General features: G+C 39.0%; 1 protein-coding gene across 8 annotated transcripts in view; it reads right to left on the reverse strand.

Annotated features, from left to right (window-relative positions):
- ppfia4 (PTPRF interacting protein alpha 4) overlaps positions 1-18502 on the reverse strand; it is a 278835-nt gene that overhangs the window by 2405 nt on the left and 257928 nt on the right. For all 8 annotated transcript variants that reach the window (XM_061984869.1, XM_061984863.1, XM_061984868.1 and 5 more), the window contains 4 exons: positions 8726-8901; positions 7055-7123; positions 6794-6980; positions 6124-6221 (listed from right to left, as the gene is read on the reverse strand). In XM_061984869.1, coding sequence (XP_061840853.1) covers positions 6163-6221; positions 6794-6980; positions 7055-7123; positions 8726-8901 — 491 coding nt within the window. In that variant the 3' untranslated portion in view covers positions 6124-6162. The remainder of the gene's footprint in view (positions 1-6123; positions 6222-6793; positions 6981-7054; positions 7124-8725; positions 8902-18502) is intronic.

The following is an 18502-nucleotide window of genomic DNA, read 5'->3' on the forward strand; positions in this document are numbered from 1 at the left end:
AACATCTAAAAGAGCCTGTGCAGTTCTGGAACAACATCTTATGGACAGATGAGACCAAGATCAACTTGTAGCAGAATGATGGAAAGAGAAGAGTATGAAGAAGGGAAGGAACTGCTCAAGATCCAAAGCATACCACCTTATCAGTGAAGCATGGTGGTGGTAGTGGCATGCATGGCTGCCAGTGGATCCTGATCTTTTATATTTATTGATGATGTGACAGCTGACAAAAGCAGCATAATGAATTCTGAAGTGTTTGGGGCAATATTATCTGCTCATATTCAGCCAAATACTTCAAAAGTCATTGGACGGCGCTTCACAATGCAGATGGTCAATGACCCCAAGCATACTGCGAAAGCAACCAAATAGTTTTTTAAGGCAAAGAAGTGGAATGTCCTGCAATGGCCAAGTCAATCACCTGACCTGAATCCAATTGAGCATGAATTTCACTTGCTGAAGACAAAACTGAAGGGAGAATGCCCAAAGAACAAGCAGGAAGTGAAGACAGCTGCAGCAGAGGCCTGGCAAAGCATCACCAGGGACCAAACCCTGCGTCTGGTGATGTCTATGTGTTCCACACTTCAGGCTGTCATTGACTGCAAAGGATTTGCAACAAAGTATTAAAAAATGACAATTTTATTTATGATTATATTAGTTTGTCCAATTACTTTTGGTCCCTTAAAAAGTGGAAGGCACTTATAAAATGGGTTGTAATTCCTACACCGTTCACCTGATTTGGATGTAAATACCCTCAAATTAAAGCTCAAAGTCTGCACTTAAAGCAGATCTTGATTGTTTCATTTCAAATCCATTGTGGTGTTGTACAGTGCTGGAATACTGAACATTGTGTCAATGTCCAAATATTTATGGACCTAACTGTATATATATATATATACTGTCAGGTTTTGTTGGTGACGAACCCCAAGATGCAGAGATGACGATAGGCATTGAGCGGGAAAACATTATTTAATGTCCAAAAATATAAAGAAAAAACACACACCAGGACCTAGGAACAGGAAATAGGATGCCAGGGAAACAGGAACTGGAAGACGAGGAACAAAAAGACAGCAAGCTACAAACAGCTACAGAATATAGCTTACCGCTACCGCATCCAGCTACACTGACATCGACAAGTAGAAATTACAATAATCCAGCACAGACTGGATGGGAAGGCAGGTTCAAATAGCAGCTGGCTGATTGACACCAGGTGTGGCCCGGTGCCAATCAGCTACAGCTGAGGGGAAAAGCACTCAGGGAGACAATCAGGAAATAACCAAAATAAGAGTGCTGACAGGAACTAAAGACAGGAAACACAAGACAAACGCAGAGGAAAAACTAAAACATAGCCAAACTGTCAGGGACAAGCCTGACATATACATATATATACAAACCCCGTTTCCATATGAGTTGGGAAATTGTGTTAGATGTAAATATAAACGAAATATAATGATTTGCAAATCATTTTCAACCCATATTCAGTTGAATATGCTGCAAAGACAACATATTTGATGTTCAAACTGATAAACATTTTTTTTTTTTGCAAATAATCATTAACTTTAGAATGTGATGCCAGCAACCTGTGACAAAGAAGTTGGGAAAGGTGGCAATAAATACTGATAAAGTTGAGGAATGCTCATCAAACACTTATTTGGAACATCCCACAGGTGTGCAGGCTAATTGGGAACAGGTGGGTGCCATGATTGGGTATAAAAACAGCTTCCCAAAAAATGCTCAGTCTTTCACAAGAAAGGATGGGGCGAGGTACACTCCTTTGTCCACAACTGCGTGAGCAAATAGTCAAACAGTTTAAGAACAACGTTTCTCAAAGTGCAATTGCAAGAAATTTAGGGATTTCAACATCTACGGTCCATAATATCATCAAAAGGTTCAGAGAATCTGGAGAAATCACTCCACGTAAGCGGCATGGCCGGAAACCAACATTGAATGACCGTGACTTTCGATCCCTCAGACGGCACTGTATCAAAAACCGACATCAATCTCGAAAGGATATCACCACATGGGCTCAGGAACACTTCAGAAAACCACTGTCATTAAATACAGTTCGTCGCTACATCTGTAAGTGCAAGTTAAAGCTCTACTATGCAAAGCGAAAGCCATTTATCAACAACATTCAGAAACGCAGCCGGCTTCTCTGGGCCCAAGATCATCTAAGATGGACTCATGCAAAGTGGAAAAGTGTTCTGTGGTCTGACGAGTCCACATTTCAAATTGTTTTTGGAAATATTCGACATCGTGTCATCCGGACCAAAGGGGAAGCGAACCATCCAGACTGTTATCGACGCAAAGTTCAAAAGCCAGCATCTGTGATGGTATGGGGTGCATTAGTGCCCAAGGCATGGGTAACTTACACATCTGTGAAGGCACCATTAATGCTGAAAGGTACATACAGGTTTTGGAACAACATATGCTGCCGTCTACGCGCCGTCTTTTTCATGGACGCCCCTGCTTATTTCAGCAAGACAATGCCAAGCCACATTCAGCACTTGTTACAACAGCTTGGCTTCGTAAAAAAAGAGTGCGGGTACTTTCCTGGCCCGCCTGCAGTCCAGACCTGTCTCCCATCGAAAATGGGTGGCGCATTATGAAGCGTAAAATACGACAGCGGAGACCCTGGACTGTTGAACGACTGAAGCTCTACATAAAACAAGAATGGGAAATAATTCCACTTTCAAAGCTTCAACAATTAGTTTCCTCAGTTCCCAATCGTTTATTGAGTGTTGTTAAAAGAAAAGGTGATGTAACACAGTGATGAACATGCCCTTTCCCAACTACTTTGGAAGGTGTTGCAGCCATGAAATTCTAAGTTAATTATTATTTGCAAAAAAAAGAAAAGTTTATGAGTTTGAACATCAAATATCTTGTTTTTGTATTGCATTCAATTGAATATGGGTTGAAAAGGATTTGCAAATCATTGTATTCCGTTTATATTTACATCTAACACAATTTCCCAACTAATATGGAAACAGGGTTTGTACAAGAGGTAGTCAACTGAAATGGTTTTCAATTCACAAGTGTGCTTGAAGCTCATCAAGAGAATGCCAAGAGTGTGCAAAGCAGTAATCAAGCAAAGGGTGGTTATTTTGAAGAAACTAGAATATAAAACATGTTTTGAGTTATTTCACCTTTTTTTGTTAAGTACATAACTCCACATGTGTTCATTCATAGTTTTGATGCCTTCAGTGACAATCTACAATGTAAATAGTCATGAAAATAAAGAAAACGCATTGAATGAGAAGGTGTATCCAAACTTTTGGCCTGTACTGGATATATATATATATATATATATATATATACTATATATATATATATATATATATATATATATATACATATATATATATATATATATATATATACACATATTTCATTTTGCACTGCAGGCTACTGAAAATAATGGAAAGCGCCACACTACATAGCAACTGGCGCTGTGGTCAAAGTTGCAAATGCCACGAAACACATTTTAAGATATTTAGCACTCTACTGCCGTCTGGTAGCTAAAGTAGATAGTGCTCTCCCCAAATTTGTCACGTTTCATGGGTCAGGTGAACCGCGACGAATGGGGCCATATGAATTCCCTTCCTACTGTAATTAATAACAGTGCACTTTGGGCTTGATTTACGAGAAGCGTGCGTGTACTAAAACACGTGCAAACTTGATAGCACACGCAAAGCTACAACACGGGTGTAGTAGATCACTTAACAGTGGGCAGAATAAGGCGTGAAACCCATTTTGCGTCTCAGTCTTCATTAATATGCAAAATATATGCTGATTAGCAAAAGGGCCACAATACTGGGAGGAGACGATGCAAATTTAATTATGTAGCACGAGCAATGGGATTTATCAATACCATCACCATTTTGCGAGCACTATTGTGTTTTATTTAGCACGTGTTCAAACTGACAGTTCCGCACACACATGATGGACATATGATAATCCTCCGTCATACGTGTGTGTGTCAACATTTTGGACAGTAGAAATAAAAAATATTAGCCATATTAGCTATTCAGCAACATTCTTTTATAATTTTTTAAACTCCTAAATGATGTCATTTAATCTTTTTTCGTTAGTTCTTTTCACATACAATATAATGTATTAAAATATTTCTGATATTAAAACAACTTCTTTAAGTATGCATTTTTTGCATTTTGAGCAGAGTAAGTGCCCCGTACATGCAAAATCTTCATTTAAATAGGGCGGTCTGCACCACTTTTCAATTGCACACGCAGTTTTAGACCACAGGCAACATCCCCACTAATAGTACACACTATTCCATAAATTGCACACGCTGTGTAGCGCGTGGTGTTTAGATCTTACTAAATCAGGCCTTTTGTCATCTATAACACAAAGCTGACAATACATTGTGTCTTTAAATACCAACGTCATGTAATGTCTGTTTTTAGCATTTCTTTTTACAAAATACAAATACATAAAAATGGGCTCCGCATACTTTGACTTTTTAGCAAGTGGTCCTTGGTGAAAACGATTGTATACCCCCATATTTTCATATATTATAAACATTTTTTGTTGGAATACAATGCTTGTTCCCCTGACTTATGATTTTCAAAGCAAGTACGTTATCCATCAAATTGTACTTAAAAAGTAAATATATATATATATATATATATATATATATATATATATATATATATATATATATATATATATATATATATATATATATACAGGTAAAAGCCAGTAAATTAGAATATTTTGAAAAACTTGATTTATTTCAGTAATTGCATTCAAAAGGTGTAACTTGTACATTATATTTATTCATTGCACACAGACGGATGCATTCAAATGTTTATTTCATTTAATTTTGATGATTTGAAGTGGCAACAAATGAAAATCCAAAATTCCGTGTGTCACAAAATTAGAATATTACTTAAGGCTAATACAAAAAAGGGATTTTTAGAAATGTTGGCCAACTGAAAAGTATGAAAATGAAAAATATGAGCATGTACAATACTCAATACTTGGTTGGAGCTCCTTTTGCCTCAATTACTGCGTTAATGCGGCGTGGCATGGAGTCGATGAGTTTCTGGCACTGCTCAGGTGTTATGAGAGCCCAGGTTGCTCTGATAGTGGCCTTCAACTCTTCTGCGTTTTTGGGTCTGGCATTCTGCATCTTCCTTTTCACAATACCCCACAGATTTTCTATGGGGCTAAGGTCAGGGGAGTTGGCGGGCCAATTTAGAACAGAAATACCATGGTCCGTAAACCAGGCACGGGTAGATTTTGCGCTGTGTGCAGGCGCCAAGTCCTGTTGGAACTTGAAATCTCCAACTCCATAGAGCAGGTCAGCAGCAGGAAGCATGAAGTGATCTAAAACTTGCTGGTAGACGGCTGCCTTGACCCTGGATCTCAGGAAACAGAGTGGACCGACACCAGCAGATGACATGGCACCCCAAACCATCACTGATGGTGGAAACTTTACACTAGACTTCAGGCAACGTGGATCCTGTGCCTCTCCTGTCTTCCTCCAGACTCTGGGACCTCGATTTCCAAAGGAAATGCAAACCAAACCAACCCAAACCATCAGTGATCCAAAGACATGCACCTGGGGATAAGTTGATTGGCAACACTAAATTGGCCCTAGTGTGTGGATGTGAGTGTGAATGTTGTCTGTCTATCTGTGTTGGCCCTGCGATGAGGTGGCGACTTGTCCAGGGTGTACCCCGCCTTATATATATATATATATATATATATATATATATATATATATATATATATATATATATATATATATATATATATATATATATATATACACACATATACATATATATAGTATATATACATATATACACATATATAGTATATATATACATACATACATAAATATATATATATACATACACATATATATGTATATATACATATATATGTATATTAATACATATATATATAAATATATATATGTATATATTTATACATATACATATATATATATATATATATATATATATATATATATATATATATATATATATATATATATATATATATATATATAGTTTCTAAAACTAAAAAACGCAGATATTGTCTGACTAGAAGTCAATGGAAAAGTATTTGCTGGTTTCTGTTGGCATTTAGCCAGCTTACCTGTTAGCATTAGGGCTCCTGTTAGTAAGCCAAAAGGAGTTAGCATGAGTAGGTCCGCACTGCAGAAGGGTCGAGCCTCGGTGACGCCGGGGGCGGAGCTTGGCACCGAGTGACGAGCAAGAGAGAACACAGCATGCAGTTAGTAGAGACAAAGTTTAGAGCAGGGGTGTCCGAACCTTTTATCTTGGGGGGTCGCATTGGGCTAAAAAAAATTTGGCCGGGGGCATGTAAAATAATTGTATATATATAATTTAATATTTATATAATACATACATAATTAAATATTAAGAGTAGGTGAAAGTTCGACTTCTACCATGTTTACTTCCGTTACGACCTCCTTAAAGTTTTGTAAACAATCAGAAATATCAAGCAGCTAAAATGCGCCAAACAAGGATAAGTGTGGTGAGAGTGTTTTGCGTTTTTCCCATCATGCATTGTAGTGGATCTAAATATGTGGAATTTTGAATTATGTTTAGTGCTCTGACATTTTTCATAATATCCAGTTTAGCGAGCAGGTTATGTTGTGTGTGACCATGTGGGCCTCGCGGGCCAAACTGAAGACACGCGGGCCGTACTTGGCCCACGGGCCGTAGTTTGGACACCCCTGGTCAAGTTTAGAACAGGCTAAAGCACAAAAGTCCAAAGTTTGGGAGATGTGGTCAGTCCGCACCTTCAGGCTGGAGCTGTTTCTTGGGCAAGAGGTTCATGGATGGTGGCAAGGACATGGAGGGCATTCGGAATCCAGCAGGCAGCGTTTCCATGGAGCCCGCCATCATCCCCAGCCCCGCCCCACCCTCTCGGGCCCGAAACCTCTTTCGCCACGACGGCGAGCGTCGAAAGGATTTGTCATCTCCGCTCTGCGAGGTCAAGCAGACGAGTGAGGACGCGTGCGCGTGTAAATTGAATCAGAGCGAGCAGCAGGACGCGGCACCTCCTCAAGTCGCCGGTCGGTCCCCAAGGCTAACACGTTGTTGAACTCTCGGTCCAGAACCTGCCGGGCCTGGGAAAAGAAACAACAACAGAAACCGTTAAATAAAAGCCATCCTCAAATGTGACGATGATGACTACTCCTGTGAGTCACGTGTACTAAACTTTAGGATTGGGGAATCATTCCAAGTGAATTCTCAGTGAGCCACTGTGGATCAGAGAAGAACTGGAGCAGAATGAAGCCAGCAGGACGAAACGCTGGCTTCCAACATATTTTTGCAGCGTCCAGTACAATTCAACATAACCGTCAGCAACAAGGAAGGGACTAATGGCCAGATGACTTCTTACATAGATTGCTAAACTATGCCGACAGAAATGGAGTAATCTGCTGCACTAACTGGTACACAATGTTATTGTCCATGGAAAAGCTTTTTGTATCAGGCGAGAAGGAACACAATCAAAGAAACTGCATTTCGATGAAAGATTAACTGTTTGTACTAACAAACCCTGCAGTGGTAGAACCTTTTTTCCACTTTTTCCCAAAATCAACTGGAAAAAACTTCCCCGGCCAGCTGGACCAAACGGACAACTGTCAATCGAGTGAGTCACACGCAGCACGTCATGCGTGTTATTTCAACTACAGTTGAGCTAGCTGTGTACAAACAAAACATAAAATAATACTTTACAGATACTGTAAGATGATTGTTAATGTTTTTCACTCAGTACAGATTGGTGTCCTATCGCATTGTGTTGTGCATCACAAACTCACAAGAGATTCAGCTGCTGATGCAGAAGCAAGCTTACGGCTAATGTTGAGCATGCCATCGCAAGGCGATGTGTTACAATGCTAGATAAACAGTAGGGCTGTGAATCTTTGGGCACCACACGATTCAATTCGATTCTTGTGGGTAACGATTCAATTCAGAATCGATTCTCCATTCAAAACGATTCTCAATTTAAAATGAAGACTTTTTTAAATAACATTGGGTGCCAGTTCTATGATTAACTACATTCCTCCATAAAATAGATACACAGCTGTGATACATTTCTATATTACTTAAAAGAAAACAGGTTTTGTTTCATAAAATCATCAAATACAAATAAGGCAACAAGGGAAGTATCCAACATTTCTCTTTTCTAAAGTAAATCTGTACAGCAGATATAGATAATCTACATCAACAATATGATTTGTCTGAGTGGCTGGACAGGACAGATAAAAAAAATAAAAATACTTAATTTTTGATATTTTTGAATTGATTAAGAATTGCAATTCATTCGAAAAGTTGTTTTTTTGACACACCTTAATAAACAGTACCTCAGTGTTCGCTCTTACATTAACAATGTTGCTACAGCTTGGTTATTATACAGGTTACAAAACGTAAATGAAGTATTGTTGACGTTTTTTTTTTAAATTCAATTTTAGAGTAATTTACAGGCAGAATGGATTTATCCTCTAGAACGAGACGATTTTTACAAGTTAGAATGCAAAAAAACAAACATATGTGTTCTTTGTCTCTCCTAAGGATTGTAAACGATAAGCAAACCCCCCAAAAAGTGTGACTCCCCTTTAAATACAAATTAGTAGGCCTTATGTTGCCAAGTTGAACTCGTGCATTCATCTCATGGAACGATTCACAAGAACAGGTTCCCTTTTACGTGTACTGTTGCAAAGCACCTGCGTGTTCTGCATGGGAATCTGCAGGATGAGGGCCAGGCTGCTGTAGTCGAAGGTCTCGTCCAGAGCGAGGAGCGCCCCGTGAACGCCGCTCTCCAACAGGTTGCCGCAGTATTCCCTCAGACCGATGGACTGGACCCAGTGGATGACTTGCTCATTGGTCCACACCAGCACGTCTGCGGCAAACAACAGGGGCTCCAATGTGCTTACGTACTCCAACAGGGATCATGCAGAGTATTTAGTCGAGCATTGATGAAGAGCGAGATTAGAAGGAGACAGAGAGATAAAGAGATAATGTGTCAAGTGCCTGGCACACTCCCTTTGTCAGTTTGCAGGCCAGCTGTCAGTAAACTTTCCACGGTGGAACAGGCGGCGTGTGTGTGCATGTCCACACAGGCTGGGGGTCCGATTTGGACAACAGCTGAATCAAGTTCATGTACACAGTCTAAGGTCAAAAGGGTGAGAGGGCAGGCCACAGTGGATTGGAGTGTGTTTGTTTTGTGTGTTGGAGACACAGAAAGCTAATAAAGTATTTGTGGAAATATTGGCGGGGTTCTGTTTTTTTTAGGGCTGTCAAAAAAAACAAACAAGTTAACTCATGAGATGGTTAAGGATACCACATAAAAAATTTGACAGTAACACAATCGTACAAAACGACTAGGTGAAAAATCTCAGTGTCACTCTCTCGTTAAGTCACACATTATCAAGGGTTGGAATTGGGGGTTAAATCACCAAAATGATTCCCGGGCGCGGCCACCGCTGCTGCCCACTGCTCCCCTCACCTCCCAGGGGGTGATCAAGGGTGATGGGTCAAATGCAGAGAATAATCTCGCCACACCTAGTGTGTGTGTGACAATCATTGGTACTTTAACTTTAACTTTAACATTAAAAGTGCCGTATGTAATAATGTGGCCAGAAATTGTACTGCAATCACGGTCAAAATTCTGTAGTCCCCTCCCTCTCTCCCTGACTGAGGTTGCCAGATACGCGGCCGAATTCAGCTCGATGGACTGGGCTACTCCAAAGAACTTCAAACTTCCACTTCCTCTTACTAGGGGTTGAGGTGCTAGGACCATAATAGCTGAATAGACAAGCATTTTGTCGATAACAAATATCTAACCAACACATTTTACACAGAATTAGGCTGTTTTCAGGAAGAAGTGCGTCATGCTTGCGTACAATATCACAACAAATGGCAATCCTATGGTTATTGTCAGTACTATCAGAAAACAAAGATTAAAACGAATTACAACCAATGCTTGCAATGGTTATACTGGTGAAAATAAGTAGAGCATGCTTTGCAGCCTAATGTACGCCCAAAACTAAAGAGGAGACATTTTACTAAGGTATGCCTATAGGGTACTGTTTCAAAAGTTTCAGATTACCATATAACTTGGTCCATGTAGTCCACAATATGGAATTATTTTATCATGTGATTTGGCTGTGTCAATTGTCGGAGGTAAATATTTACATATATCCGAATTTCAGTTGTACTTCTTCCATTTCTTTGTCATATTTGAAAACAGCTCGTCTTTTCCACTTCTTCTCTTGATGCTCTGTCAGCAAGCAAACTCTGTGTGTTAACCTTGAGTTCTTTGGAATGTATTATGGCTAGGGAGACGTTGTGCTTTTGTTATGGCTAGGGAGGTGGAAGAAAAGAGAGGTTTTTGGCGTTGGGAAGGGAGACCATTTTGGGTGTGCGGGATAGAAGGTTCTAGGGTTAGACTGGTCTCAATCTAAAATGTATGTTGTCAAAGCTTTGAGAATATACAAGAAAATACCTATTCTGTCTCTGGTCGTTTTTCAACTCAGCTTTAAGTGTCGGAAAGAACTTGGGAGCGGATTGTGACTTGAATTCCCTGGGAGGAACAACTGGTCCAAAACGCAACACCATACATGTCACATTGCCATGATGACACCGTCCAAAAATTGGACCCCATTTACTCAGTGTGTCAGCATATTGAGAACGAAATAGGCACTGAAACTACCCATATCTACATAGGGTTTATTTGTTTAAGATAAATATTGCCCTGTCAGTTGGATGATACATCGACATAAAGGCTAACGAACGGGCATATATTTCCCCCGTTAGCCTATATGTCGATGTGTCATTGACCGGGCTAACATGCTAAGCATTCGTTGCAGGAACATACTAGCTTTGTTAGTCAAGATCATAGACTGTATTGGACAATATAGTTTACATACGAAATGTCCATTTCCATTTATTACAAGTAATACGAAAACAAATGCCTGACTTACCTATCAAGGAGAAAATTAGCAAGTTTGGCGTCAGATGAAAAAATCTTCTACGCCTTCAATCCTCTCCATATTTCAAAGGCATCCCGATACGAATCCTTGTTTTGTTACTGGCTTTGTCATGAATAAGTATAGAATCGTAACGAGGCCTTTTAGATTTACTAAGGTCTGACATGTTTAGTATCTTTACCAGTGGCAGTAGCCAGACGAAGATGGCGGTGCGTAACAGGCAACCTGATGTGACACACTCACAGACTTTCTAATTGGTCAAACGGTGGAGGGCGGGACGTCAAAATGAAAACAATAAGATTTGGGGCTGTAAATGTCATTTTGAAATGAGCATATCCCGACAGAACAACCGTTATCAGTTATAGAGATATTCGAAAAGAACATGATTTATTAATGCCTTTTGACAAATCACAGCCATTTAATGATGACTTGACATGAAATTATTACATATGGCTCCTTTAAAGGTGCTGTTCGCAACTTCTTCACAGTTAAATTTTTCAAAGCTAAAAATATAACGAGAACACCATGGGCTAGCTTATGTTACCAGTTATGAGTGGAACACAATTTGAGAATTGTCTATATTTTTCACAATTACAAAGTTTATGTCATAAAACGGTGGTCACTCGCCTGGTCTCGGCAACATGTACACATGTGCACACACGTACATAGGCAGTCCAAAAGAAGCAACGAACAATGTGCAGTCTTGTTGTTGTCATGATAGAATATACATTCAATGACAGCTAACGCTAACTGTCCAAATCACTATTGTGTCCAACAACTAAAGCTAATGCGCGTGCATGTGTTACGTACGTGCGTCATTACGTACGAGGAGCCGTAAGAGGGCGGTATATACTGTGTAAAATACATTGGAAAGTTAGAGCTCTTTCCAGGCGTCTGTGTAAATGTTCTTTCATCGCCGTAATAACTCTAAAATTCGTCACATTTTGTCCACCAGTGATCATTATTCATGCGTTCGTTACGTCTCGTCTCAATTACTGTAACATATTATTTTCGGGTCTCCCTATATCTAGTTGGTACAAAATGTTGCTAGACTTTTGACAAGAACAAGAAAGTTTGATCATATTTTGTCTATACTGAATTTACCTTTATATACCGATATACATTAACCTATACTGTATATACCTTTATATACATATATACCTATATATATATACACCTATACTGTATATATATATATATATATATATATATATATATATATATATATATATATATATATATATATATATGTATATACAGGGACGTGCACATGATTATAGAGGGGCAGGGGCTCAAAGTCAGAAAAGGGCAGGACATTTTTTTTGGTCCTTTGCACAATATGGAAATTAATGTAAAATTAAATTTGCTAATAGGAAGCTAACTACTTAGCTGTGTGTCCTTTGTAGGTAAAAGTGATTGCCATTTCTTTTGTGTCAACAAATTATTGTCATAATGAGTTAATTCACATTATCATAGGCTTGGAAGACATGAAACGCAACAAAACACTGGTTTATTATTAGGCTATTTATTGTTAAAGATAAGCACTTTAATATTGAACATTGAACAGTGCAACATGAACTTTGAAAAAAAATACAAAAATAAATACTCAAATGGAAAAAAATTCAATGAGAAAATCTGTCCTTCTTCCCTTAACTTGATGAAAACACCATCAAGTTGTAACTTATGGTCTTTCTCACTTAATGCTCAGACTAAACAACTGAAACGCAATACAGGCCCAAAAATATGGACCAGGGGCCAGTAGAGGGCTGTAGGATGGAGGCCACCCATACCCAAATATGCTCCTCAATGTAAATTCACAGTAGAGGGCTGTAGGATGGAGGCCACCCATACCCAAATATGCTCCTCAATGTAAATTCAGGGCTTCCATGATGCTAGTACTTGGTTTTAGCCATGCATTAAGAGGTTTGCTACCCTTAGCTGCTTCCTGGCGCTCATTCTCCTTCCTTTTCTGTATCCTTTCTTTTTTTGGCATTGTGCTGCAGGCATAATCAACATGAATCAAGTTTAAATACAGATGGTAATATTCCTAACAGATAACCTACATCTTATATCCCCAGAATGCTGGAATTATTATTATTATTATTATTAATAATAATAATAATAATAATAATAATAATAATAATAATAATAATAATAATAATAATTATTATTATTATTATTATTATTATTATCATTATCATTCTTCTTATTATTATTATTGTTATTATTATCATTATTATTATTATTATTATTTTGTTAACCCACACAGTAATAGCAAAGTCACCATCCATCCATCCATCCATCCATCTTCTTCCGCTTATCCGAGGTCGGGTCGCGGGGGCAGCAGCCTAAGCAGGGAAGCCCAGACTTCCCTCTCCCCAGCCACTTCATCCAGCTCCTCCCGGGGGACCCCGAGGCGTTCCCAGGCCAGCCGGGAGACATAGTCTTCCCAACGTGTCCTGGGTCTTCCCCGCGGCCTCCTACCGGTCGGACGTGCCCTAAACACCTCCCTAGGGAGGCGTTCGGGTGGCATCCTGACCAGATGCCCGAACCACCTCATCTGGCTCCTCTCGATGTGGAGGAGCAAAGTCACAATAAACTTTATATCTAAACCTCTACTGTGAGAGAAATGTGATCCGCCGTAAACACAGTGCATTTTATTTTGAAAATTAACCTGGTGTTTTATTTTGTATTTTGTACACTACTTCCTGTCCCGCACGATCCGCTCTGCTCTGTGCGGAATTGATGTGCCGTGCTCAATTGATGCGCCGTGCTCCGACGTCCGGCAAAAACAGAAACTGACACATTGAATAATAGAATAATACAGCCTTTTTCTAAAATATTACCCATATTAGATGCTGAATAAGTGGACGGCGACTAGACCATAACTCACAGGTTCAAATTGCTCCACTCTCACGTCTCCTCAGGGGCGCAGTTGGCTCTCTCTCCTCTCACTTACTCACTCACTCGCCCTCTCTCTCCCTCTCTGGCGGAAGCGGCAGGCTCAAACAACCCGGTATTACCGGTACAAGAAAACGTGGAGTTTTTGTACCGCTGTTTTTTTTTTACATCCCTGACAGGAATTTATTAATGTTATTTAAAGAAAAGAAAAGAAAAAAAAAAAAGAAAAAAAAACACACACACACACACACAGGCAGAGGGCACTTTTTAAGACGAGGCAAACAAGGGCAGGGGCTCAAGCACCCATAGGGCCCTATGTGTGCACGTGCCTGTGTATATATATACCTATATAAATACACCTATACTGTATATATATATATATATATATATATACATATATATATATATATATATATATATATATATATATATATATATATATATATATATATATATATATATACACACAGGACTGTCTCAGAAAATTAGAATATTGTGATAAATGCAATTTAAAAAACAAAAATTTCATACATTCTGGATTCATTACACATCAACTGAAATATTGCAAGCCTTTGCTTTACAGAAAATAAATAACTTTATCACAATATATATATATATATATATATATATACAGGTAAAAGCCAGTAAATTAGAATATTTTGAAAAACTTGATTTATTTCAGTAATTGCATTCAAAAGGTGTAACTTGTACATTATATTTATTCATTGCACACAGACTGATGCATTCAAATGTTTATTTCATTTAATTTTGATGATTTGAAGTGGCAACAAATGAAAATCCAAAATTCCGTGTGTCACAAAATTAGAATATTACTTAAGGCTAATACAAAAAAGGGATTTTTAGAAATGTTGGCCAACTGAAAAGTATGAAAATGAAAAATATGAGCATGTACAATACTCAATACTTGGTTGGAGCTCCTTTTGCCTCAATTACTGCGTTAATGCGGCGTGGCATGGAGTCGATGAGTTTCTGGCACTGCTCAGGTGTTATGAGAGCCCAGGTTGCTCTGATAGTGGCCTTCAACTCTTCTGCGTTTTTGGGTCTGGCATTCTGCATCTTCCTTTTCACAATACCCCACAGATTTTCTATGGGGCTAAGGTCAGGGGAGTTGGCGGGCCAATTTAGAACAGAAATACCATGGTCCGTAAACCAGGCACGGGTAGATTTTGCGCTGTGTGCAGGCGCCAAGTCCTGTTGGAACTTGAAATTGCCATCTCCATAGAGCAGGTCAGCAGCAGGAAGCATGAAGTGCTCTAAAACTTGCTGGTAGACGGCTGCGTTGACCCTGGATCTCAGGAAACAGAGTGGACCGACACCAGCAGATGACATGGCACCCCAAACCATCACTGATGGTTTGGGTTGGTTTGGTTTGCATTTCCTTTGGAAATCGAGGTCCCAGAGTCTGGAGGAAGACAGGAGAGGCACAGGATCCACGTTGCCTGAAGTCTAGTGTAAAGTTTCCACCATCAGTGATGGTTTGGGGTGCCATGTCATCTGCTGGTGTCGGTTCACTCTGTTTCCTGAGATCCAGGGTCAACGCAGCCGTCTACCAGCAAGTTTTAGAGCACTTCATGCTTCCTGCTGCTGACCTGCTCTATGGAGATGGAGATTTCAAGTTCCAACAGGACTTGGCGCCTGCACACAGCGCAAAATCTACCCGTGCCTGGTTTACGGACCATGGTATTTCTGTTCTAAATTGGCCCGCCAACTCCCCTGACCTTAGCCCCATAGAAAATCTGTGGGGTATTGTGAAAAGGAAGATGCAGAATGCCAGACCCAAAAACGCAGAAGAGTTGAAGGCCACTATCAGAGCAACCTGGGCTCTCATAACACCTGAGCAGTGCCAGAAACTCATCGACTCCATGCCACGCCGCATTAACGCAGTAATTGAGGCAAAAGGAGCTCCAACCAAGTATTGAGTATTGTACATGCTCATATTTTTCATTTTCATACTTTTCAGTTGGCCAACATTTCTAAAAATCCCTTTTTTGTATTAGCCTTAAGTAATATTCTAATTTTGTGACACACGGAATTTTGGATTTTCATTTGTTGCCACTTCAAATCATCAAAATTAAATGAAATAAACATTTGAATGCATCAGTCTGTGTGCAATGAATAAATATAATGTACAAGTTACACCTTTTGAATGCAATTACTGAAATAAATCAAGTTTTTCAAAATATTCTAATTTACTGGCTTTTACCTGTATATATATATATATATATATATATATATATATATATATATATATATATATATATATATATATATATATACACACACATGACTATACTGTATATATATATATATATATATATATATATATATATATATATATACGTATACATATACTGTATGTACCTTTATATACATATATACATGTATACCTATATATATGTACCTATACTGGCTCACCTGCACTGGCTTCCTGTGCACTTAAGATGTGACTTTAAGGCTTTAATACTTACGTACAAAATATTAAAGGGTTTAGCCCCATCATATTTTGCTGATTGTATTGCACTTTACGTTCCGTCCAGAAATATATATTCCAAGAACCCCAAAAATGCTCTGGAGCAGGGATGTCAATCATGCGGCTGAACGGGTTTATTCTGGCCCACGAGATTAGTTTGCTAAGAGTAAAAATGAGCAGCATTTCTAGATGAAAGAAACTGCTGTACTTAATATGTCCACTGGATGTTGCAATAGTAGTTGTGTTAGGCAAGCAAATAGTGTATACCAAGGCCCGGACAAGAAAGAGGTACACAGTAAAGCGGGGATGCGGCTCCGCCCCCTCGACCCAACATAAAAACTGCCGTTTTACGTCTTCTCCTTCGAACACATTGTGGTTTGGCATTCTCTTTTCCACAAAATATCTCTGCCAAAAAAGAGAACAGTGGAAGCAGAAAAATTATTATCCTATTTATTCACTGAAGTGACTGGGAAACCACATGTTTCTGAGAAAGTTTTCTCTGTAATGAGTGTCAATAAAACAAAGTTATGCTCAAGGCTCACACACAAGCACTTGAAGAACATCTTGAAATTGTGTGCCAGTCTAGATGACACCCGGATATCGATGCGCTTGAGAAAGCTAAAATAAGTCAGGAGTAAAATAAACAATTGGTAAGCCCACTTAGAATGCTGCACGAGACACTGCACGTTGATATATTCTGTGGAAATTATTGTCTTCTGTGGACAATTTAAAGAAAGTCAACCGTGTGTGATTTACTGCAATACTGTCAGTCTTTTAGGTTTTTATTGTTGGTTTGTTGAAATCGTTCACACATTGCACAGCTTTTATTTTCCTATCAATACACAGTGATGCCTAGAAGGCAGGAAGCAACTCAACCCTCTTGAATAGTTTCTACCTCAGTTTGTTGAGTTAGCACAGGATTAATATGTGCAAATGACAAATGAGGCATTTGATACCTAGAAGAGTTTTTAATTATTATTTATTTTGTTCAACCCCCGATGGGCTGTGACTTACAGTTTAATTACTTTGTAAAAACATCGAGACAAAGTCTAAGTTAATTGTGTTTTTTATGATGTTTATGCAGCTGCACCAATTTTTTCCTCAGAATTTTCAACTAATTTGAAGTGTTTTGTCAAGAGGATTTTTTGTGATATGTACATTTTCACAAATGTGCTTGTTCTATTTTGGGCCGAAATAAAACAAAGAACATTTGTCGTAGTTGTATTTTTAAGTTATGATGCCATGAGTTTACCAGTCCCGCCCACGTGGGAATAGATTTTCATTTATGTGGCCCTGGGCTAAAATGAGTTTGACACCCTGCCCTAGAGCGCTTAATATTTGGGTTTCAGTAATCTGGAATGTTCTACCAGTAACAGTTTGAGATGCATGACACCTCGGAAGAAGCATTTAAGTCCCGCCTTAAAACTCATCTATACTTCAGCTTTTAAATAGATTCAGTTTTAGACCAGTTGACCTGCCACTTCTCTTTTTTACCCCACCCTGTCCTGCATGGAAAGGTTACCAGGTGGCCAGGGAAATACCTGAAACGGTAACAGTCTGGGGGATTCGCTAGCTATTCTAAGTCCTGACCACTCCTCTATGACATGGAAGAAGACCTACGACTCTCTGGTAGTCCCCAATGGACTGGACTCTCACATAAAGGGTAAACTTCATTGAAAACAGCCTTTCGCAAACACTAATACAGGAGATTATTTTTGATACTGTTGCGTGAAAATAAAACCATTATTACTATCACTATACACCCAGACATATTCACATTCAATACTTTTGCAGCATTTTCATTTTGGACTCGCGTCTTATTGCACAATATGAAAGAAAATGTGTGCTTGATCTAAAATAACGTCCCTTTTCTTCAAACCGTCATTGTTAACGCTGTGCCTTTTCCTCGCGTTTCCACTAAAACGACTTTAAGGTAAGAAGTAAGAGCGCCATTTGTTGCTCCGGCATGTGAGTATAAATAGAATAACATGGTGAGAATATATATTTTACATACGAGTATTGGGGATGTGTGGACATATCCTGTTTACATTTTTACAGCATTACATTTGAGGGAGAAATCAAAGTGTTCTGGCATGACAACTGTGTGTGTGTGCGTGTGT

This window comes from Nerophis lumbriciformis, linkage group LG23 (assembly GCF_033978685.3).
Source record: "Nerophis lumbriciformis linkage group LG23, RoL_Nlum_v2.1, whole genome shotgun sequence".
Taxonomy (NCBI): domain Eukaryota; kingdom Metazoa; phylum Chordata; class Actinopteri; order Syngnathiformes; family Syngnathidae; genus Nerophis; species Nerophis lumbriciformis.